This window comes from Podarcis gaigeae, assembly GCF_964106915.1.
Source record: "Podarcis gaigeae genome assembly, chromosome: 8".
NCBI lineage: Eukaryota > Metazoa > Chordata > Lepidosauria > Squamata > Lacertidae > Podarcis > Podarcis gaigeae.
In genome coordinates this window covers 61631503-61655535 of record NC_139684.1, presented here as the reverse complement: position 1 = coordinate 61655535, position 24033 = coordinate 61631503, and the positions used below count along the sequence as shown (strand labels likewise).

The window sequence follows — 24033 nt, the reverse complement described above, 5'->3', positions numbered from 1 at the left end:
GATGCTTCTTAGAACAGTTCCTTTCAAATTCCAGAGAAGCATGTGAACCTGTTCCTTATATATCAAGAGTTCTAGCACTATGATATGTGGAAATGTTGTTGTGGAGCCATTGAGAAATATCTACCGGTATCTGTACTAAATATCTATCTGTACTTGGCCTTGCATGGAATTCTGCCCCTACCCCCAAATATGGAGATCAGTTTTGCAGAACATCTTAGTTCATAAAACAGTCACATCCATCACTCTAGAGCAGTGATTTCCAACCTTTTTTTGACCATGCCCCACCTAAGCATCTCTAAAATCCTGATTCCTCCCGTCCCCCATGACATATAATTCTTACTATTCAAAAAATGAACTCCTATTCACATGGAGGAAGCCTAAAGGGCCATTAACGTGGTCTAACACATTCTCGAATTGGCCCCCCATAAAAATCAAATTGCCCCCCTGTGGGGCATGTGCCCCACATCGGGAACCACGGCTCTAGAGAGTAAAGACAAGGGTTATTAAAAGTGAGTTGTGGATGTGCCTTGATTTGTAGAACTAATAAAGTTTATTAAGTTGTCTGCTTAGTCCTGCCCCCCCAGCAGTTTTCAAGTGGTCTGCATTGAGGTTTAGAACCGCTGTTCTCAGTGAGGAATTAGACTGTGTTGAAAGGAAGCACAGCAGCAGCAGCAGCCTCACAGCAGAGTAATCCAGAGTTAACCGGTAAGCCAGAAAGCAAAGCGCAGCAGTGTGGCTTGGGATAAGAGGATTCCTCTACTTTCTCTAAGCAGTGCTCTTGGGCAATGGGGGTCAGGGGCTGTTTAAGGTGAAATGTGGTGGATAACACCTGGCAGCAGCACTCTGGCTCCTGTATTTTTTATTATTTTAAAAATGATATTAATTAAGAGTTTCAAGATTACAAAAAAGATAAGAAGAAGAAAGAAGAAGAAAAAATACATAAAAACCAACACAACAACAACAAAAAAAGAAAAATACAAATCCCATATTACATATCTTTATCTTTCATTTGCTTATTTCCTTGACCTCCTCACACCTCCCTTTTTGTATTCTAGCTTAATTAGTTATTTCAGCAATTTCTTTCCATCTTTTTCAATTTTTTAAAATAATTTATCTTAACAGTCTAACCTATTAATTAACTCAGCAAATCCTTTCCATCTTTCACCATATTCTGTTATTCAATTTGCCTTACTTTATTTAATCTTATCTTACCGTAAAATACCTTAAAACTTAAAACTTAATGGTTATTTATACATAGCTCCTTACATCATTTCTACTACTGGCTCCTGTAGACTAGCTACAGGGTTTAAGTAACAGAAGCATTGGCCGTGGAAGTAGAATGAAGGGTAATACCTGGGATGCCTGCCCTGCATGCAAATCGTCCATTGAAAGATTGTTCAACACCTGGCGGGTGTTGTTGTTTTTTTTAAATGACTTTACATTAAATCATGTTTTCAGTGAGGAAGTATCTGTTCAACGTGGTAGGTGAAAAAGCGACCAGCTAGCTTGCTCTAGGGTGTGCTATTCAAATCCTTTGCATGTTTACTCAGAAGTAAGTCCCACTGTGTTCATTGGGGCTTACTCTCCAGTAAAGGTAAAGGGACCCCTGACCATTAGGTCCATTCGTGACCGACTCTGGGGTTGTGGCGCTCATCTCGCTTTATTGGCCGAGGAAGCCGGCGTACAGCTTCCGGGTCATGTGGCCAGCATGACTAAGCAACTTCTGGCAAACCAGAGCAGCACACGGAAACGCCGTTTACCTTCCCGCCGGAGCGGTACCTATTTATCTACTTGCACTTCAACGTGCTTTAGAACTGCTAGGTTGGCAGGAGCAGGAACTGAGCAACAGGAGTTGCGGTGATTCGAACCGCCAACCTTCTGATCGGCAAGCCCTAGACTCTGTGGTTTAACCCACAGCGCCATCCGTGTCCCATTAAGTGTGTGCAAAATTGCAGCAGGCCAGACAGTGGTGCAGGTCTTCTTTGGTTGGCAGCCGAACCAAAGTAAAGCACATAAACAAAATTAAATGTATAACAAACAAGACTAACAATGTATTCTACCAATTCAAGGGAAGAGCAAAAAAAACCCAACAACCCACAATTGAGCATGGCCAGTATAAGGTAGGGACACACACACACACACACCAGGGAGGAGAAAATAAGAGATGTGTGATTAAGGAACTGGCCATCTCAGTAATAGTTTCCTTAAAAGACAACAAACCATTCCTGATTCTTTCCAGAGCTGGTCCTTGAGATATGTGGATGGGTGTGTTACTTGGGATCCTCTCCCAGGCAGAGAAATGGCTAACTCTACCTCCTGAAAGTTTCTACTTCTGCTGGGGGTCTCTGGCAGCATTGGGTTTAAACAGTTTCTACTGCAGGGCTGAGCAGACTTTAGACTGATCCAATTGCTTTTTGTTGCTTATTATAAGAGCTACCAACCAGAGCCAGGTGCAAAAGAGAGTAGTGTTTGAGTTGAAGAAAAGTGAGCATGTCCTGACCTTAGGATTTGTTTTCAGCTCAGGAACTGAAGCGAGTTCACAGTCCCTTTGCCCAAGGGGCCAACTCCTACTTCGCTTTATTCATTTCAGTGGCCTAATTTAGTTGGGAAAACTCATTCGGTTGTTGCTGTTGTTAAGGAACTGGGGGTCAGAACCCCCTACTGTCTCAGAGATCTACTGGTAGATCGAGATCTACCACCTGCCCACCCCTGCTCTACAGAACACTGTTTTAGTCCTTTTTCCTAAGTGGTGTGGGCTGCCAGTTTTTGTCTGTGGATGGTCAGGCTGGTTGATGGCGTCTACTGATTCATTTATTTTTAAAATTATCCCAAAGGGCAATGAATCCTCATCATCATGGCAGATAATTGGCTGGTTGCCGCCTAATTTAGTTGCCACTGAAATCAATGGGACAAGTTAGTTACAACATAAATAAGTAACGACTAATTTGTCACACTTATTTCATTGGGACCCAAATTCTGCTAACTTAGTCTGGAGCCAACCCAATGTTTGCTTTGCACCCAGAATCTACCATAACCACTACCAAGACCTCCCCACTAAATGCAAGGTTTTCATTTGAAATTTTAAAATGCAATATTAAACACATACAACAACAACAACTCGCTGAGGCCTGTAAATCATATTGCAATTCTGGAGAGCTGTGTTGGGTGGGATGCAGGGCTGATAATAGCAGTTTGTGGTATGGATCAGAGATGGATGCTGGCCTCTGGGTGACCTTGTAAGGGAGCAGACTCCCAAGTCTGTTCACTGGGGAAGCCGGTAGGTTAAAGGGCAGGTTGAGATTGATTGTAGGGTGGAACCTATTGCTTCCCGGAATTGCATGCGAGTGACTTGACTTAAAAAGAACAGCATGCAATTGATCCTTCCCAAATGTTCTTTCTCTGGGAAGAGTAGTTGAAGAGAGCTAATTTCCCTCTACGAGATTTCCCTTCTGTACTCTGAATCATCACCACACTTTACCTGAATCTTCACATGGCCACAGAATGGAGTGGTATAAAGAAGGGCTTTGCAGACCACAGGTAGAATGACATTTATTTTTCTTACTGCTGTGTGTGTGGTTTAAAATAAAAATAAAAATCCACCCTACAAATAAAAAGCAGGAGAGAGAGGTGGGTTAGACCTTTATCACCAACATACTAGATTTATTATTGCAGGAGGTTTTAAAAAGTGAGAGAATCCTTAATAGTGTTGATCATCCTGAAGTGGTACAGCTCACTTTGTATAGCCTCATGATTTGTACAACTTAATTCTGCTGCTGAGTAGGAAACAGTGCTTAGAGTGGGATAACTCAGTGGTAAAGCACCTGTTTTGTATGCAGAAAGGTTCCTGGCTCAATTGCTGGCATACTCCATTAAAATCAATATCTAGGGGCTGTGTGTGCATATATATCTGTCTTGGACCCTGTAGCATCCTCTGCCAAACTGGTACCCTTTCGGACTTCAACACCCAGCACAGCCAGTGGTCAGGAATCATGGGAGCAGTGGTCCAGAACTTCTGGGGGGCACCAGGTTGTGGGAGATGTTGCTGCTCAGAGCAGATAATGCTGTGCCAGACAGACAAATTGTCTGGTCTGATAAAAGGCAGCTCCTAAGAATATCATAAGAGCCTTGCTGGATAAGGCCAGTGACCCATCTAGTCCAGCCCCCTCTTCTCACAGTGGCCAACCACATGTCGATGGGAAGGCCACAAGCAGGCCCCGAGCACAGCAGCATTCTTCCACCCTGCAATTTCCAGCAAATGTTATTCAAAGGCATACTTCCTCTGACAGAGGAGGTCTAGTAGTCCTTGACACAGAACACAGCCATCAGGGCTAGTAGTCATTGATATTCTCATCCTTAGTGAATTTGTGTTACCCTCTTTAGAAGCCGCCCACTTTAGAGGCCATTGTTACCCCTTGTGGCAGCGAATTCCATAATTTAACTGAGATCCAGCACCCTCATCTCACAGTGGTCAGGCAGGTGACTATGGGAAGCCTGCAAGCAGGACCTGAGCACGGCAACACCCCCTCTAGTGCATACTGCCCTCAATACTGTAAATAGTACCTAGCCATAATATTTAGTGGTTATTGGTAGCCCGTCCTCCATGAATTTGCCTAAACCTCTTATAAAGCCACCAGAGAAGGTGGAAGCGAAATCCACAATTGAACTACTTTATTTTTCGCTCCATAGGACGCACTTTTTCCCTCCTAAAAACTAAGGGGGAAAGTCTGCGCGTCCTATGGAGCGAATGCAGGGGGGAGGGAGACAGGTAAAGCCCGCAAGACCCCCACACAAGCTTCGCGCGGCTCTTGTGGGCTTTTTCCCAGGAGGGAGAAGGGTCTGACGCAGCCAGTCAGTCCCTTCTCCCTCCTCATAGAAAAGCCCACAGGAGCCGCACTCCTTAAAGGGTGCGCGGCTCCTGTGGGAGGTGGGGAAATTACCGTAGCCGCGCACAGCCTCTCCAGCTGGGAGAGGCTGCAGAAGGCTAAAGAAGCCAAGGCAGCGAGCGTGATCCATCCCACTTGCTGCCTTGGCTTCCTCTTTAACCTTGTGTAGCCTCTCCAGCCGGGGGAGGCTCCGCAAGGCTAAAGAAGCCAAGGCGCTCCCCTGGCTGGAGAGGCTTCACCCTTTACCTTTACAACTCCTTTGGCCATGCTGGCTGAGGCTGATGGGGACCTCTGACGTGCCACAGGTTGACCACCCTTGATCTAAAGCATTGGCCTTCAACTGGTGGGTCTGGACGCATTACCAGGTCACAGCCTGACCTAGGATGGGTCACAATAGCAGTACCCCATTGTGCAAATACACAGCAACATATTAAGTAATGGGTCCCCGGATGTGTGTGTAGGCTAAAGTTTGGTCCTCAGTTTGGAAAGATTGAAGACTACTGCTGTGACATTTTAAAATATCCTCTCCTCTTTCTTTTGTCTAGCAACCGCTGCAGGCACTTACCTGCCACCCCTGCAGCAGGTATTTCAAGCTCCTCGCCGGCCCGGGATAGGAACTGTCGGGAAGCCAATCAAACTCTTAGCCAACTACTTTGAAGTAGACATTCCCAAGATTGACGTCTATCACTATGAAGTTGACATCAAGCCAGACAAGTGCCCTCGCAGAGTCAACAGGTAAGGCAAGTATTAGCGTTTAGCAATTTCTCCTCTTGTCCAGCCCTTTAACTGGGAAGAAGTCAAAGGCCTTGGAGAAAACTCCCCCATCCGGCTAGTTCTGAGAGCCCCGCTTCCAAGCACACCTGTTGCAGCTCTTTCTGCCCAGTGGGATACTTGGCACTATTTAGCTTTGCTACGAGTGAAGTTGCCGCTTTTTGCACAGGTGGGAGTTGACCCTGCAAGCTGATGCTTAGACCGGCAGTGAAGTGGCTTTCCTGCAGCATCTCTCTCTTCCTTCCTCTCCGCCCACACTGGGAATTCGGCCTGTCTCCTCGCCCCATCTCTGGCCATGCGCTGGCAGTGGCGGCTTGAGAGATAACTGGGCTATGGGCTCTATCACTGGTCAGCTTACAGCAGCTGTGTGATCTTGGCTGCGGTCCCAGGCTTTTAAAATAGCCATCCTTAGGCTTTGGGCAATTGTACTGCTGTTTAAAACTCTGCTATTCGTTTAATTGTTTGCTTGGGAAGGTCAGTATTGAGAGCTATATGAATTAAAGAATGAAAATTCTGCAAGGAGCACGTGCATAGAGCAGCTGATGAAATTTTGTACCAGTTCTTTTTTAACTTGCATAATTCTGGCTTGGCTATCCATGAAGGCATGAGAGATCTATAGAGGCTCACTCTCCCCCACGCCTGGATACCAAACTCAATCTTCTGAGATGTCAGCTGAAGGCATTGTAGAGTTGGCATGCTGGTCAAATATTTCAAGACTGCTACTAGGCAGAGGGCAGCGTAATTTAAAAATAAAAATTATGGTGCCATTTGTTAGCAAGGACAGGAAAATGGGCTACTTGTCCCCTAGCCTTGCAGCAGCCAGGGGCAAGTGTGCCCCCACTGGCCACCTGCTTATAACTGCAAGCATATTGCAACTATCAACACAAGCAGTCATCACTGGCAAAGGCCAAAATGTCAGACTAGGACCAAGGAGGGGACGCAGGTCCAACTCCTTACTTATCCATGAAGTTCATTAGATGGACAGGTTGCGCACAGCCAGCCTCACCTACTTCGTGTAGTTATTGGTGATGGTACATTTTTTGGTGGGAGAAATTTATATATCATCCTATCCTTTGGCAAGTGTGGAATAAAAATGCAGTAACATTAATTATTGCCTTTAAAAAAACCAAAAAAACTGAAAGTCAGGCCAGTTACAAAAAAAAGTAGTTAAGTGGGGAAACGGTTGATCTTCTTATTTCCTAATGGCAATGCTTTAAAGTCCAACCCTCCAGATGTTGTTGGACTACGGTTCCCATACTGCTAAGGGGAGCTGTCGTCTAACAACATCTGGAGGGCAGCAGGTTGACCAAGTCTACTTTAAACATGCTTGAGCATGACTTGTCAGTATTTGCCTGGTCAGTGTTCCTTTTGATCATCTCAGGGCATTACCCATAGGCTTAAGTAACTTTTATGATAAACATCAAAATTATTCAAATAATTTTTTTTAGAAAACTTACTTAGCATATCATCAAAGGCAATTAAAAATAAGTTTTTTTGGAGGAAAACATTAATACAAATTTCATACTTCTTCACTGGTTGGTGTGTCAGCTGCAGTCTTTTTCTGGACAGGGATAGCCTGGGTACAGTTAGCTGCACTCTGTGACACACTTTTTATGAGGCCACCACTGAACACAATTCAGCAACTGCGACGAGTGCAGAATGTGGCAGCCAGACTATGGAGGGGAATAGAACTCAAGCAGGTACACTGGTTGCCAATTACCTTCTGGGTACAAAACTATGTGCTTAAGACAACATTTAAAGCTCTGAATGATCCTCAGCCCAAATATCTGAGAGAATGCTGTCTCCTGTATCAACCTACCCTGCATTAAGATCAGAAGAGGCTTTCTGGGTCATCCCTATTTTAAATGAGATGCATAATGCAGGGATGCATGGTAGAGCCTTAATGGTGGTGGCTCCATGTCTGTAGGATGACCTCTCCATTGAAGTGCATCTCACCCTAACTGTATATTTGGGAGGAAGGGTGGGGTATAAATGAAAATAATAAAAAATTGTTTTGATGCCAGATGAAAGATCTCTTTTTGGTAGGCCTTCTGTTATAAATTGCATACATTTATGTAATTTCCGAGAATGATTTTAAAAAGTTTTTGCTGCTGATTTTATCCTATATTGCCCCCCCTTTTTTCTTTTGGTAAACTACCCTGTGACCATTTTTGGTGAAGAGCGATAAAGAAACCTGATAAAGAACCAAATCATTTACCAAGCATTCTACCTCATTTTTGCCACTTCAGGTTAACCCATCTGTCTCAGTCTAGCAATGAAAGCATTAAATTCTGTCACTTTTGCTGTGTTTCTACAGAATTGTGGAGTTCACAACTACCTCATTAACTGCTGTGCAGTGTTTGTGGATGGGAATCTGAGATTCGGGCTGGAAAATGTCCTGTTCAAAAGTTCATTAATAATGCAATCATGGTGGTTTTCTCCCCGATGCAGATCACGTATGATTTACATAAGGAAAATTTTTGAATTTAATTTTTCCGGACAAGTTACATCACTTATGGGAATGAGGAAAAATACAAGATCAGCCGAGGTGATTGGCCAAGCAATGCGAAGTTGTTGTATTAGATAGTCTTGGTAAAGTCTAGGTGCTTAGCCTATTGCACTCATTTACTCAGCAGAGTAGTACCTTCCACTTGCTGCATGTTAAGGCTTCAACTTTTCCAGCACCAGCCACTGACCCAAATGATCCTGAGTTCTCCCTCACGTTCTAGCTTGGCTGCTCCCAGTTCAGTCATACATCTGGTCCTAGTTTCTTACTGGAATTGTGAACCCGCTAGCCAATCCTTCTAGCTTCTCTCTTCCTCCCCCTCCCCTCCTGGTCTCTCTCTCTGCAGGGAGGTTGTGGAATACATGGTACAACACTTCAAACCTCAAATCTTTGGAGATCGGAAGCCGGTGTACGATGGGAAAAAGAACATCTATACGGTCACTGCCCTGCCCATTGGCAATGAAAGGGTAAGAGGGCAGTGTTCTCTTGGGTGGTTGGGCTTCCTCAGGCACCCTCCTTTTTAAAGCCAGAAGGATCAGGAGAATTAAGAAGTTGCATTGGTGTTCCCTTCTATCTCCACTGTCCATCCAACATGGCAGTGACTGAAAATTACATGTCAGTCACTTGACATCACCTTGATGTCTGGTGGCGCAGCTTCAGAGGAAAGATTTGGGAACACACTCTTAAGTATGTTTCCAGTTCTTTCTCCCTTTGTATCCTGACTTGAACTCAAGCCCCTACTGAAAGGGGCTTGCAAAGCACTGTGCTTTCAGCTGGAATTGTGTTTAATGAATGCCAGAGACCGCAGGAGCTTAACAGCAACTATTTCATTGTCTGAAAATGACTATACAACAGGCCTAACAAACTCACTAATGCAACTTCTTTTTCTTCAACCCTTCACTCCTAGTTCTAGTTCCATACCATATCAGGCAGGGGTTCCAAAGCCATAGTTCCATGCCATACCATATAGGGTATGGGTTCCCAAAACTCTGGACCGCAGGTACTCCATGAGCTTCATTCAGGTGGCCCATAGCATGTCTGAATTAAATATTCATATTTATTTTTTTAAATGGTTCCTTTATTTCTTTCCTCTCCTTATTGTATTACAGCCTGACTACTGTGGAATGCAAATCATAACACACAATAAAAGACAACTTTAAGAAATTGATTTATTTTTCTGTCATTTGTTTGTAGGTTGACTTTGAGGTGACAATTCCAGGGGAAGGCAAAGACAGGATATTCAAGGTTTCAATCAAGTGGATGGCCATTGTGAGCTGGCGGATGCTTCACGAGGCCCTGGTGAGCGGGCAGATTCCTGTTCCGCTGGAATCTGTCCAAGCCCTTGATGTTGCCATGAGGCACCTGGCCTCCATGAGGTAACTTTCTTTTGTTGTCAGGGATTTAGTTAATTAAAAAAAATAAAAATAGGGAAGGTGCCCAGAACTCTGGGCACATCTTTTATCCTGTTTTCACACAGATACATTACATCCATGAAGCCAACATGGCCCTGGGAGTTGTATTTTTGTGGAATTTTCTGTGAGGGCGTAGCTCGCTCACGCCTCTTCACAGTCTTCAGCTGGTGTCTAAAAGAGTACAGTGATGGTGCCTACATAATATCAATAGGCAGGGTGTTCCAAAGCACAGATGCTGCCTCATTAAAGGAAAATGACTGCTTTCAAATGCGGAATGGACATCGCTTGGCACTTGTAGAGGTGCAAGTTCCACGGATTGAAGTGATTGGATTGGCATGCATGGAGCAAGGAAATCCTTTAACTTGCAACTTTGAAGACTGCCCGCCCCAATTAAATAGTGCCTAGGTATGAGGAAAGAACTGGGCAAAATTATGCTAGTGACAAATCTTTAAGAAGATTTGAGGCCCAGGGACATTCTTGAAGGGTTTTTGTGCCTCAGTCTAGAGTTTGCTGTCCTACAAAGTTTGCTATCAAAGTTTGCTGTCCTACATGGGTATAGCATGGGTTAATGTTCTTCATTTTCTTTGGCCTCCCCAGGTACACGCCAGTGGGCCGTTCCTTCTTCTCTCCCCCTGAAGGATACTATCACCCGCTGGGAGGCGGTCGGGAGGTCTGGTTTGGGTTCCACCAGTCTGTCAGGCCCGCTATGTGGAAGATGATGCTGAATATTGATGGTAACTATATGCATGCAGTAATGTAACCCTGTAACCCTAAAACATTCAGAATACCCAACCAGAAGTCTGTGACTGAAAAAATATTGTTGGCAATGCCTCTTAGGTTCTATGGGGCCCTGTTCACTGTTGTGATAGGTTCACTGGAGAACAAGAACCTGGTCAGATGTAGCTTGCATTGTGGTGATTATTTTGACAGTTCACAGGCACAGGTTTTCTGACAGCATGCATGGCTGGTGTTTCCCTAAGCAGCTTCGTAAAAGGCAGAGCAAAAATGTATTATATAAACATAAGTAAACTTATCTGGTTCTCTGCAAGTGTTGCATTGCTTTTTAAAATCTGATTTTTCTAGAGCCTTTGAGGGAGGGGTTCTTTGGTTCTTGTTTTTATTTTATGTTTATATCTTGTATTTTTATGCTGTGAATGGCCCTGAGATCTACGGATGAAGGGTGGTATACTAATTATAGTAGTAGTAATCATCATCGTCATCCTGGTTTCGTTATGGAGTATTTACATGTTTTTCCACTAGTCATTTGTTTATCACGCAGTTTTCTCTGTCACTTTCCAAACTGCAAAAATTTCATTTAAAAATGGATTTGTTGAGCTAGGGTGGCAGTACTTAAATCCATGTTAATTGCATAAGCCTAAAGTTCTGGTATGCACTCGAACACCTCCTGCAAAATGGTGGCAGCCTGGAAGCACCCCTAGAGAAAGAGAGTCAAGAAATGACCGTGATGCTTGTGCTTCTGCTGCCTGGACTGACCTGCACTCTTGTCTGCTCACTCCACAACAGTATCAGCAACAGCCTTCTACAAGGCCCAGCCAGTGATTGAGTTCATGTGTGAGGTGCTGGACATCCGGAACATTGATGAGCAGCCGAAGCCCCTGACTGATTCTCAGAGAGTCCGTTTCACCAAGGAGATCAAAGGTAAAAGAGGGCAGAGACTCTAAAAGGCCCTAGTTGGCAAGTGGTTTTCTTTCAGGGCCGCAAAGGAAATAGATGCAAAGCAAAAGGCAAAATTAAGAGGGGCAATATTTTTGAGGCCGTGGTGGAAAGTCTGGGACACCCTATGCGTTCTGTGTTTTATATGTTGACTGGATCAATAAGCTGATAAATGGATGTCTTTCTCTTTTGATAGGTTTGAAAGTGGAGGTGACTCACTGTGGGCAGATGAAGAGGAAATACCGTGTGTGTAATGTTACTCGGAGGCCAGCTAGCCACCAAACGTAAGGCTGTTAGCTTGGGGGAAGGGGAATAGACACTTGTGGTGTGTGTTTGTGTGTTTCAGGAGAGGGGTGGCTGTGTTACCTTGTGACATTTAGCATCAGTTGGGTAGCATTTAGAAAGGGGAATGAGAAAAAAACAGTGTTAGTCTGGCGATGCAGGAAGCCTTGGGAACTGACTGATGGGCACTTTCTTGGGAGAAGTGTGCACTGCTGCTAGGTGACTTGTTTCAACTGTCAGTGTGGGGAAAGCTGTCCTGATGAAATCTTGCAGCTTCGCATAATACAAATGTTTTGGAGTTGTTGCTTGTCCTGCTTTTGTTGCCCTATAGGGCAAGAGTGCTCTTCCAGATAGCAATAACGCAGTAACGTTGGGGAAGCATCACACAACAACTTACAAAGCAGAATGATGTGTGGATGGTCCAGCATTAATTCACCACTAATGCGCAGTACAAGTCATAGAGTGCACCTGCAAGACCAATCAGTCTGGAGAGGCTCGAGGTCTTTTTCCTGGTTTTGTACCGAGCTCTCTAAACAGCTGTGGATTTCTTCTGTGTAGGTTCCCTCTCCAGCTGGAGAGCGGTCAGACGGTGGAGTGCACAGTAGCGCAGTACTTCAAGCAGAAATACAACCTCCAGCTCAAGTACCCCCACTTGCCATGTCTTCAAGTCGGCCAAGAGCAGAAGCACACATATCTACCTCTGGAGGTGAAAACTCATTTTTGGAATGGGATGGGGAAGATGGCTTTGAAATACCTCAAGGCTTTGCTGTTATAGTGGGGGGGGGGGCGAGAGAGTGAGTGTGTGTGTGTTTGTTTGTGTGTGTGCGCGCCCTTGCATGAACAGTTATGTTCTGTTTCGTACTCGTTCTTGTCCTTTTGAACCTTTTTGTGCTTCGGCCTCCAGCGGTTTTAAGACTTTTAATTTTTACTGAAAAACAAATTTAAAAAAAAGAAACAAGAAGTGCCTAAACACACAGACACAAAACAAAACACTGCAATTTTATACAGAGAATAAAAAAAATATAATAAATATAATAAATAATATATAATAAATATATAATGAAAAAGAAATAAGCTGAATTTTCTTTCTTTCCCAACCATGGGACTTTGACCAATCTTGACTGCTTGCTTTACACTTCTGTGTAAAGCCCCATGGATTTCTCAGCTGGTTAGAACGTGGTGTTGATAACACCAAGTTTGCAGGGGTTGGTCCTCCATATGATACAGCTGCATATTCCTGCATTGCAGGGGTTGATCAGTGAACCTCAGGGCCTCTTCTGACTCTACAATTCTATGAATCTTGCCCTCTATTCTCAGAGCAGCCTGTCACATCTTCTAAAATTTAACTTTGTTGTGTTTTATTATCCTGCTTTTCAGACGAATAATGTCTTCCGAACAGAAAAGAACCACTGGCCCAACCCTCAGGCTTATAGACTAAAAAGACAAGATGCAAGAAGGGAAAGCAGGTGGAGAAGGAAAAGGAGGGGGCAATCTTTTTAAATCCTTCCCCTTAGCAAATGCTCTGAAACTAATTGGAGGCTCATAATCTTGCCCATTCACCTTGCCATTTAAAGTCCCCTTGGTGAATAATTTCAATGCAATGCCCCTCCCCCATTCCCTTCTCCCTTTCCATGCCAAGTGCTAAGCACAAATTCTGCCTGCTTGGCTCAAATTAAGGGTAGGCGGGACTCAGTAGTGACTAGTGGATACATGGTGGATTGGAACACAGGAAGCTGCCAGACACACTGGTCTGGTACACACGTACTGGTAAAACATAGTTTGAAATGAACTACGGTTTACCATGAACAAGTAGCATGCTGGTGCATGCCAGTGAATTGCACCTGTTTTGCACCTCCCTTTCCAGAAGTGGGAAGCAAAACCACAGAATGGCTGACTTCACCTAATGTGTGAAACAGCACTCATTGTTTCTCTGCAAACTACTACTGGAAGCCAAGGTTTTGGTTTTTTAAAAGGAACCCATGAATGCTGGCTTGCACAGAATGCTAAGTCAGCTTCTCCATCATTTCCGCCCCCTGACTCTGGGAAGGGAGGAGTGCAGCGGCTGCTATTGGGCAACATGCACTAGCACACTGCTTGTTCATGGTAAACCATGGCTTTGTTTCTGACCATGGCTTAATGTTCACATGTGAACCACTGCCCAATGGTCTCTTACTGGCCCCTGAGCATGGCTGTCTTAATGGTTTGTCCAAGATTCTGAGAGGGCTGTTAGTACAACAGTTTTACAAATTGAAGTGCTCCATTATCACTCACAAAATCTATGGGAAATTGGCTCCCAACTCAGGAGCTATTTGGCTGTATTTGCAAGTTTTCCATAGCTGTGGTCAGGCAAAGTTTATGTTTTCCTCTAATGTACCGTATTTTTTCGTGTATAAGACTATATCGTTTCCTAAATTTTTGAAGTTTAAAATAAGGGATCGTCATATACACGGATAGGGCACAGTGCATTTTCTTAATTTTGAGTCCCAAAAAATAGGGGGTGTCTTATACACGGGAAAAATACGGTATATCCTGTATGAATCTCCTTCTGCAGTCCCCCAGAGAGGCCCTGTTTTGTGTTCCTCTACCATTCGCGGTTAAGCTGATTGACACAAGAATCAAGGCCTTCTCTGTAGTGGTGCCAGCTTTGTAGAACTTCCTTCTGAAGAAGGAGCAGCAGTCCTGGAGTACTGAGGACTCCTTGTTTCTCTAGGGGGTTGGGGCAGGCCGATCCAGATTAACAGGAAGCTGCTGCTGTTTTCCATAAGTGTTCTTATATGCTGCTGACGACATTGATCTGAGTTTTAAGTGTGTGCTTGTTTTACGTTTTCATTGTTGTCCATCTGGAAGACCAGTATTGGGGCCAAAGTGCAAGATAGTAATTTAACAAAAACAACGATTAAAAATAAATGTCTTTGGCAGGTATGTAACATTGTGGCTGGCCAGCGGTGCATTAAGAAACTAACGGACAATCAGACCTCCACCATGATCAAAGCAACAGCGAGGTCTGCCCCGGATAGGCAAGAGGAGATTAGCCGGCTGGTATGTGCCTCTTGTCTTTTTCCTCTTGTGGGAGGGAAGCAGTAAGTGCTTGTGAGCTTTCTGTTCTTTTGGGCTGGCAACTTGCAAGTGAGGGTTTGTGAACTGCTGCTGAGGACAGTGAGAGCTTTATGATTTAGTGGTGCAATTCAAATGGGGTTGGCTGGGGCAGAGATCTGCCTCCACCCAACCCTATAACAACTCGGGTAGTCTCTGCCAGCAGAGTTATGGCAGAGTCTCTCAAAGCCAAAACTCATGTACTTTAAAACTTCAAGAGTTCTAGGTTGCTGTCAATATTTGTATCTCTTCATATCTACCAGAATTTTAGGATGGGGCAGGGCAGGAAGTATGGGGCTTTCTGAGTGTTTAGCCACAAAAGCTACAAAACCTTTGACCTAAATCCCTCCAGATCTTATGGAATTAGTGCTGAAGTGATGCGATCCTGCCATTACCTGGGTAGAGCTTTCTGCAATCCATTGACAGATTCCAGCACCATAATCATTTGAAGTGTTCCACTAGGAGCTTTCACAGGCCAGACCTGTGTTATTTATCCTGAAGACTGTTGGCTGCCCATGCTTTGCTTAAACTACTGCCTATATTTTCCACTCTTATGAGTAGTGTTTCTTTTTTGCCAGTGTAGCTGTTGAAAAGCCTGTTCTGTTTGGATAAATATATTTTTATTATATTTATATATCATTCTTCCAGCCAAGTTTAAAACTAAATTTTAATATTACAATGAAAAATGGGAAAGAGATGTGGAAAGGAAACCCCTTGAGTTAGTTTCAGCAAAAAAAGAGAGAAAAGGTTCTTTTAAACTCACACATTGTTGATACCTCACTCTAAGAACACTAAGCTTAATATATGCAGTGAGTCCTGTATGTTGATGATGTGGGTGCCCAGAATTGGGCACATACGTACATATGTGGTGGGGATGTGATGTCATACAAGTTTTTTTGGGGGAAATCTTACTGGAATGTAGTAAAATAATAAGGTACTACATAGATCCTTTCTTGATACTGGTGTTGTTAACTATATTTGATGACCAAAATTCAGATGAACCATATAAAAAGGTTTTATTGATGTTATTGGCTGCAGCTAGACAGGTAATAGCAAGAAATCAGAAAACGAGAGAGAGGGACATTTCAGGAATGGAAAATTTTATTGTAGCAAAATGCTTTAATGGAAGGATTGACGAAGCAAGTACAACTGATGAGACAGACAAGCATGGAAGGTGATTTTGTAGGGCAGTGCTTTGGGTTCATTCTATGGTTAGGAAGTTGTGAAACTGGAACCTCAGCAGCTTCACAATAACCTTACTGGAGAGACTTGATAGTTTGATATGAAACAATACATTGCTATTCACATTCTTCCTATGTATTATGAAAATAAGAATAGTGGCACAAAGGGTAGCATTGTATACCTCCCATGAATTCTATGTATTGTATTTTTTGTGTGTTATTATATCTGAAAAATAAGAAGTTAAAAGTTATTTGTGCAGTATGTATACATAGATCAGCTGTGGTCCATTTCTGGCCTGTGAGCCTAATTTGGCCTGGCAGGGGTCCTAATTAGGCATGTGAGGCCATTTGCCCCAAACCACACCCACCTGCACCACACCTGACATAATATGTGAATTCAAATGTGGGGCAGATAAAGACTGGGTGCCTTAGAAGTTCCTGATGAGAATTCCCTAGTGTAGCTGATGGGGCTTTCTCTTGGCACCAATCAGCTGATGAGTACTGAGAACAGGCCCTTTGGAGGGTGCAGTGTTGGTACCAATCAGTTGAGTGGAGCTGAGTTATCCCCTTTGAAGTAGTCATCTGATGTCAGAGTTCACCTGTGGTGGGTGGGGCAGCTGAGGAACCAAGCCGATAGCCAGCTTCAGCTCTCCACCATGGACATAGACAATAAAATAGGAAATTCTGTTTTCAGAAGGAGCCCTTAAAACAAAACATAAGCACCAAAGCAGAAAGATCAGCAAAAAGCCAACTTAGAGCAGCAAGGGGAAAGTTGATGCAGAAAGTGAGGCACTCAGTAAAATGTAACCATCCTTGTTTTTCAGATGAAGAACGCCAGTTATAACCTGGACCCATACATACAGGAGTTTGGCATAAAGGTGAAGGATGACATGACTGAAGTGACTGGGCGTGTCCTGCCAGCCCCAATTTTACAGTATGGAGGACGGGTAAGCATCCAAGGGTCTCTCAAGTGCTCTTGGTGGTTGGGGGGTGGCAGATTCTCTTAGAGTAACTGACCAGTAGTACTATCTAAGGAATGGACATATTGACACCCCCTCCCCAAAGCCTTCCATCAGTCACCATATAAATTGTGTTTAATTCTCAGGATTCTGGGTTCAAGCCCCACATTGGGCAAAAGATTCCTGCATTGCAAGGGGGTCTCGACTAGGTGACCCTTCCAGCTCCACAATTCTACGATTTTATGACTGTTATCTTTTACGGGTGAAATCCTTTCAAGATGGCTTACAGAATAAAATTATATCTGTCCCACCACAGGAAGGATACAAGAGAGGGCCTTCTTGGGGGCTGCTTGCAATGGATTGTGGAGCTCCCTTCGGGGGGAATCTAGGCTGGTCCCCTTTTGCTTCCCTTTTGCTGGCAGGGAAATAACTTTGTTTGTTTAGAGAAGCCTTTGGCTGCTAACTGATGGCAGGGTCTTCTGAGGGCGGGTGTTGCACATTTTGTTTTGGTGCTTTTAAATTATTTTAATTTTAAATAATTCAGTGCTGTTTTTAATAGGGAAACTTGTGTATTTTTATTATTTATATTGCTTGGTGGGAGTGGCCACCAATTTGGATGGCTTTGAGAGAGGATCAGACAAATGCATGGAGCGCAAGCTACCGGCCACAATGGCTATATTCTGCCTCCCCTGTCAGCGGCAGTATGCCTCTTGTTTACCAGTTGCTGGGAGTCGCAGTTGGGCAGAGTGCTGTTGCGCTTAGGCCCAGCTTGTAGGCTTTCCACAGGCATCTGACTGGGCGCTGTGAAAACAGGATGCTGGACTGTATAGACCATTGTCTAGACCATTGGCCTGATTCAGCAGGCTTGTCTTAGATTTTAATAAACAGTTAAGCTTGGATATTGACGCCAGATGAACCCCAGGCCCCTCTCCCCCGAAGTGACTAGCCATCCTCTAAAACGGTTATCTGTGTGGGGCATGTAGGGCAAATGATTCCCAAACTACCCTGGTAAGGTAAAGGTAAAGGGACCCCTGACCATCAGGTCCAGTCGTGGCCAACTCTGGGGTTGCGGCGCTCATCTCGCTTTATTGGCCGAGGGAGCCGGCGTACAGCTTCCGGGTCATGTGGCCAGCATGACTAAGCCACTTCTGGCGAACCAGAGCAGCGCACGGAAACGCTGTTTACCTTCCCGCCGGAGCGGTACCTATTTATCTACTTGTACTTTGACGTGCTTTCAAACTGCTAGGTTGGCAGGAGCAGGGACCGAGCAACGGGAGCTCACCCCGTCGCGGGGATTTGAACCGCCGACCTTCTCATCGGCAAGTCCTAGGCTCTGTGGTTTAACCCACAGCGCCACCCGCGTCCCCAAAAACTCCCCTGGTAGGTGGTGTTTATTTTGAAAGACCAATTCACCATTTTCTTTCCCTGCAGAACCGTGCCATCGCCACACCCAACCAGGGGGTATGGGACATGAGGGGGAAGCAGTTCTACAATGGCATTGAGATCAAAGTTTGGGCCATAGCCTGTTTCGCCCCCCAGAAGCAATGCAGGGAAGAAGTTCTGAAGTAAGTGAGTGGTATGTTTGTGGGTGTGGGGAACTGGATGTGGCTATAGAAGGACAACGGCTTAGAGTCACTCTTCTGCAAGCAAAAGGACCCAGGTTCAATCCCTGGCATCTCCAGTTAGAGTTCAAAAGGTGTAGGTGATACTGAGTTTGATGGATCAATGGCTCGTTTTGGTATAAGGCAGCTTCCTAGATTTCTAATAGGGAGCTGGATCAGATATTGAACCAGCAGCATAATGTATTCTGGCAGTTTTTTGGGGATGCCCCTGGAAAACTAGTGTTGAGAAGCTGGCAGCAGTTCCTCATCTGCTGTAGAACCTGGGGCCTTGTTCCTGATGGCAGGGTTTTCCCTCCCATCCAGGGCTATGGGCGATTGCTTGGAGATGGTTCCTTCATTCCTGGATTTTTAGTTCTCTGTCCTGGACCCAACACACCCCTCAGTGCAGTGATGAGAAACCTGTGGCCCTCTAGACTGCAGCTCCCATCTTTCTTGAGTGTTGGCTCTGCTGGCTGGGACTAATGGGAGTTGGGAAGGCCATGGATTCCCCATCCTATGCAACAGCACTGCTTGTTAGAGGGATAACCAGTCATAATAAACTCTTCCTGCATCCTCCTTTCAAACCTCATTTTCTTCCCCCCGTGCCGTAGGAACTTTACAGACCAGCTGCGCAAGATCTCCAAGGATGCAGGGATGCCAATCCAGGGCCAGCCGTGTTTCTGCAAATATGCACAAGGTGCAGACAGTGTGGAGCCCATGTTCCGTCACCTTAAGAACACCTATTCAGGGCTCCAGCTTATCATAGTCATCCTCCCAGGGAAGACACCGGTGTATGGTATGTTAACAGGAAAGGAGAGAGTTGCTGGAAGGGTGGAGGACAAAAGGGAATTTCTGTCCATTGAACCCTTAATAATCTAACACTTCCAGTTGCCAATTTCCCCTTCTCGGACAAGATTTTTGAGTGGGCGGTTGCAGACCAGATCCGTGTGCTCTTGGAGAAAGCTGATTTTCTAGATCTGTTTTAATTGGGTTTAGGCCTGATTTTGGCACAGAATCTGCTTTGGTTGCCCTGTGGTTTTTGAAAGAAGGACAGTAAACAAATGTAAATACTATGATGATGATGATGACTACTACTACTATATATTTCTTTTTAAAGGACAACCTGTGCCTTTGAATGTAGAAAGTTAGTGCAGCAGGGACCAGGCTAAAACCCCTTTTCTTTAGAAGTTAGATTTCTATGTTTAGTGTTAAAAAGATTTATCCCACGCCTTCAAAGTTAGTTGGCTTTTTCTGGGCCAAACAAACAAAATCCCACAATAACAAACACAAACAAACAAACAAATGGCCTCCAGTAAAAGTAGAAACCTAGGAAAACTTAAAAACTGTAAAAGCTTTTTGAAAGCCTGAGAAGGGACAACAATAAAGTGGGAGCCAGACAAGCCTTCCTCAGGTAGCAATTTCACAGGCAAGGTTGCCACCATTGAAAAGGTATTCTCCATGGCTTTTGCTGACTGCCTTACTTAAATTGGACATCCATGGGAGTATGGGAGAAGAAGATCCAACCAGTATCTTGGTCTCATACTGTGTAGATAAGCATCACCGCTTTGAACTGAGCCTGGAAGTGGATAGGGAGCCAATTATGTTGTTTCAGAACAGATGTAATAGATCCCACCTCTTGGGGAGAGCTGTGGCTGAGTGGTAGAATGAAAAAGTGCCAGGTTCAACTGCAACATCTCCAGGCACAGTTTGGAGAGATGCCAGTCAGTATAGACAATACTGAGCCAGATGGTTTCACTTGATATAAGCTAGCTTCCTGTGTTCCTAAAGCAAAGTGTACAGGAAGTGGTGAAGAGCTTTCTTTTTCTTGCTCCTGTTGGCTGCGTATCACGTTATGAGAAAGCTTGCAGGTTTCTCACAGGCATCTGGTTGGCCAATGTGAGAACAGGATGCTGGACCTCATAGGCCTTTGGCTTGATGCTGCAGGGCTGCTCTTCTGTCCCTGTTAGCCATCTGGCAGTTCTGCACTAGTTGAGTTTCTGGACTGTCTTCAAGGTCAGCCCCACATAGAGTTTATTACGGTAATCCAGCCTCTGTAGTTACAGATTTTAGGAGCATATTTTCAAGATGAAAAAAAGAAAATTAAGATTTGTGGCCTTTGCCCCCCTGCGCTGTAGTTTGAAGCGAGGCAGTGCATGTAGGTCTACAAACCCGCATGCTTTAAAATCAGCTCTGGAATTCTCAGCCTCTCTTAAAGCTATCCCTCCACATATCAAATGGAAACCTTCCCCAGATATGTTCCTGCTATCCTTTTCAAGGAGAAGCCTTAAGGTGCCTGTTGCTTTAACAAGCTTTTACTCTTCTGTCTGCAGCGGAGGTAAAGCGTGTGGGGGACACTCTCCTGGGGATGGCTACCCAGTGCGTGCAGGTCAAGAATGTTGTGAAGACATCGCCGCAGACTCTTTCCAACCTCTGCCTCAAGATCAATGTCAAGCTCGGCGGGATCAACAACATCCTGGTGCCTCACCAGCGGTATGTTTGCCAAGTGGGATGGAAGGGAAGTACCTTCACTTGAACTCCCCCCCCCCCCCCGCCCAGTGAGGTTGTAGCTCACACAAGGACACCCTGCTACCTGGCGTAACTGAACAAGAACACATGATTAGGGATGTAAGAAGGCATTGATCTCCATTTTGTCCTGTATTGGTTGCATGCAGCTGTTTCTGTTCTGCCATTCGTATTCCACCCCAAACTATGCTGTTCATCTCCACATCCACTGTGGTGAAATTACGTGACACACGTAATTTTTGTCGTTCCGTCGTTCCACCCCATTCATTTCAGTGCAAAGTAAACGAGGCGCAAAACGGGGTGAGGTGGGGGACTTAATCAATTGTGTATTGTTTGTGGATGGAAAAAAACAACAGCAACAATGAATACTGATCATATTTACCGGATTGATTTGCACCGGCAGTTTCTATTCCCATTTCTGTCAGAATTCTGACATCCATACATGTGACCCTGAAAATCTCAGCTTTGGCTCTCATTTAGAAACAAAAAGTGAAGCTCTGGCCCCAGTAGTCACCCCAAGCACTTGGGCGCAGAGAGTCTAAAAGAGAGTGGGAGAGGGAGAACTCAAGCCCTATTGGACTTGTGCCTTCCTCCCTTTCCCCCACTCTTCTGTCAGCCTTTTTAATACACATTTCTCTCCCATTGAACCCAAAAGAAGGGGGGGAGTATGCCCGCCACAAGGCTGCTGGTGTCCCCCAACCCCCCAGTTCCCAAATCTGAAGATAATGTTAGGAGAACAGGAGAGCTTGGGAACCAGAGGATCCAAAGGCTCCTTTGAGTTGCCCCTACATCTGAAATGCAACCTTCTTTGCCGCTCTCCACTGCTGAAGCACTAGCAGCCAAGGAGGTGACTATGGTTGCAAGATGGGTGCCTTTATGGGCGGACCTCGTCTACCTAGGGAGATCTGTGATATCCTATGGCCCCTGGGATGCTCTCACAGGAGGGCAGCCGCAAGACGTAAAACAAAGGAACATATAATCTGCATCCGAAGAACCTTCCTGTTGAACTGAGAAATTTGATTCTTTGTCCTAGAATGAACTACACATAGTAAGTGGAATTATGTAACTGCTCATTTTTTGCCCTGTTCATAATTTCCAATATTTTATAGGCAACACTCTCCGCTATTTCTCCAGTGCTTTGCATTTTTTAATTTAAAAAATCTAGTTTGTAAACCAAGTTTACAGTCCAGATTTTTTTAAAAAATGCAAAATTACTACAGAACCATAACTCTTACAATTAAGCAGTAATAAAAGGGTCACCTGAAATGTTTCATGGCTTAAACATTCAGCCAGTTATACAACTACACTGAATACTTTATGAGAGCTTTTTTATCAGATTTCTCATCGTTTTTATCTCCAGCTGTTACTCTGGTTTTTAAAAAATGAATATGAATAAAGAAATATATTAAGAAGAAATGTGGACAGTTTAGAACGCAGTAAGTCAGCCCAGAGGAAGAGCTTACTGAAAATATCAGGATTTCTCTTGGCAGTGGAAAATCACCAGTGAGGGAGCCTGATGAACACACTTTCAGGAGTTCTTTGGGACTTGGCTTGGAATTTTGGGGAGGAGATGGGGGAGATAAAAGCATGTAACTCTGATTATACTGCTTGTCAGTAACTTGTTTTAACAGAAGGAAGTAACTTGCTTTAATTTAGCTACAAAACGCTGGACAGCTAGTTTTTGCAGAAGGGTGTTCCCCACAAATGCTAGTTTTTTTTAATAAAAAAATATCTCTGGTTGTATTTGGTACTAAATCTTCTACTCAATCTTGTTCGCAGGTCTGCTGTCTTTCAGCAGCCAGTCATATTCCTTGGAGCTGATGTGACTCATCCCCCAGCAGGTGATGGAAAGAAGCCTTCTATAACAGCTGTAAGTTTTACCTCTCAAATGTTATGGTGTGTAATAGGCTGGCTCGGCCCCAGACCATCAGGAAGGGAAGAGCCATAGTTCAGAGATAGAACACATGCTTTGTGTGCAGAAAGGCCCCGTTTCAGTCTCCAGAGAAGTCTGGGAATGCCTCCTGCCTGAAACCCTGGAAAACCATTGCCAATCGGTGTAGACAATACTGAGCTAGATGGACCATAGCTTTGGTTCGGTATAAGACATTGTTCTGTGTGCCTGTCTGGAGCACTCGGCCACCACCTCAGATGTGCTCCAACCTGCTCATTCAGGATGGAGTTCAGTGAGAGGCTCACATCTCTTAAGTCCCCTAGCGTAGGGAGAGGCAGTGTTGTCTTCAGCCTGTTCTCTCCCATTTGTCTTCGCCAGTTGACAGTCCTTCACTTTCATCAGGATTGCTACCCACACCCAAGCCTGACAGAAATAAAACAGGGTGAAGTTCTTAATAATAATAACAATTCTCAGTTTCAGTGGCATGCAAGTTTCACACTTTTGCTCTTTATGGGCTGCAGGTGGTGGGCAGTATGGATGCCCACCCAAGCCGTTACTGTGCCACCGTGCGGGTTCAGCGGCCCCGGCAGGAGATCATAGAGGACCTGTCGTACATGGTGAGAGAGCTCCTCATCCAGTTTTACAAGTCCACTCGCTTCAAACCCACCCGCATAATCTTCTACCGTGATGGAGTGCCAGAGGGACAGCTCCCACAGGTGAGGGGGCCTCTTTTCCTCAATAGTACCAGCGGGAATGGATCCTGCGCAGGAAGCTTCGTTCACATTAGGCGGAAAGGACAGAGGTTTGCAGTAGGTACAGGTTAGGAATTGCCCAGTTTAAGGTGGGCTTCAGTAGTAGATAAGTTCTGTTGAATTTGACTAACTGGATTTTTGTAAACCGCTTTAAGATTTTTTACAATTAAGTGGTGTATAAATTTTATGAAATAAATAAAGGTTCATTTAGTCTAGGTCTGGGTGACCTGTGGCTCTGCAGATGATGATGACGGTGATTATGATTTTGTTGACAGCCATAACTTCCACCATCCCATTTGTCTTGGTGGCTGGGGTTGATGGAAACTGGAGCCCAATGACATCTAAAGGGCCCCAAATTTCCCAGCCCTGGCTTATGGGAGACCCAGAGGCAGGGCACAAGGGCAACAGCTACTGATTTTCAGGAGTAAACATTTCAGGAGGGTCCATTTAGGTATTAATAGCTGTTGATAGGCCTCTCTCTCGTCGTGATTTTTGCCTCCTCCCC

General features: G+C 44.6%; 1 protein-coding gene across 2 annotated transcripts in view; it reads left to right on the top strand.

The window, feature by feature from the left end:
- LOC310850324 (protein argonaute-1) overlaps nucleotides 1-24033 on the top strand; it is a 45797-nt gene that overhangs the window by 13025 nt on the left and 8739 nt on the right. The window contains exons 2-15 of one of the 2 annotated variants that reach the window (XM_083751705.1): nucleotides 5429-5618; nucleotides 8507-8627; nucleotides 9355-9536; nucleotides 10170-10306; nucleotides 11097-11231; nucleotides 11443-11530; nucleotides 12087-12234; nucleotides 14448-14567; nucleotides 16627-16749; nucleotides 18193-18326; nucleotides 18974-19158; nucleotides 20693-20852; nucleotides 22665-22755; nucleotides 23298-23492. In XM_083751705.1, coding sequence (XP_083607831.1) covers nucleotides 5429-5618; nucleotides 8507-8627; nucleotides 9355-9536; nucleotides 10170-10306; nucleotides 11097-11231; nucleotides 11443-11530; nucleotides 12087-12234; nucleotides 14448-14567; nucleotides 16627-16749; nucleotides 18193-18326; nucleotides 18974-19158; nucleotides 20693-20852; nucleotides 22665-22755; nucleotides 23298-23492 — 2009 coding nt within the window. Of the gene's footprint in view, nucleotides 1-5428; nucleotides 5624-8506; nucleotides 8628-9354; nucleotides 9537-10169; nucleotides 10307-11096; nucleotides 11232-11442; nucleotides 11531-12086; nucleotides 12235-14447; nucleotides 14568-16626; nucleotides 16750-18192; nucleotides 18327-18973; nucleotides 19159-20692; nucleotides 20853-22664; nucleotides 22756-23297; nucleotides 23493-24033 lie in introns of both variants that reach the window. The other variant, XM_083751706.1, reaches the window with a different exon arrangement.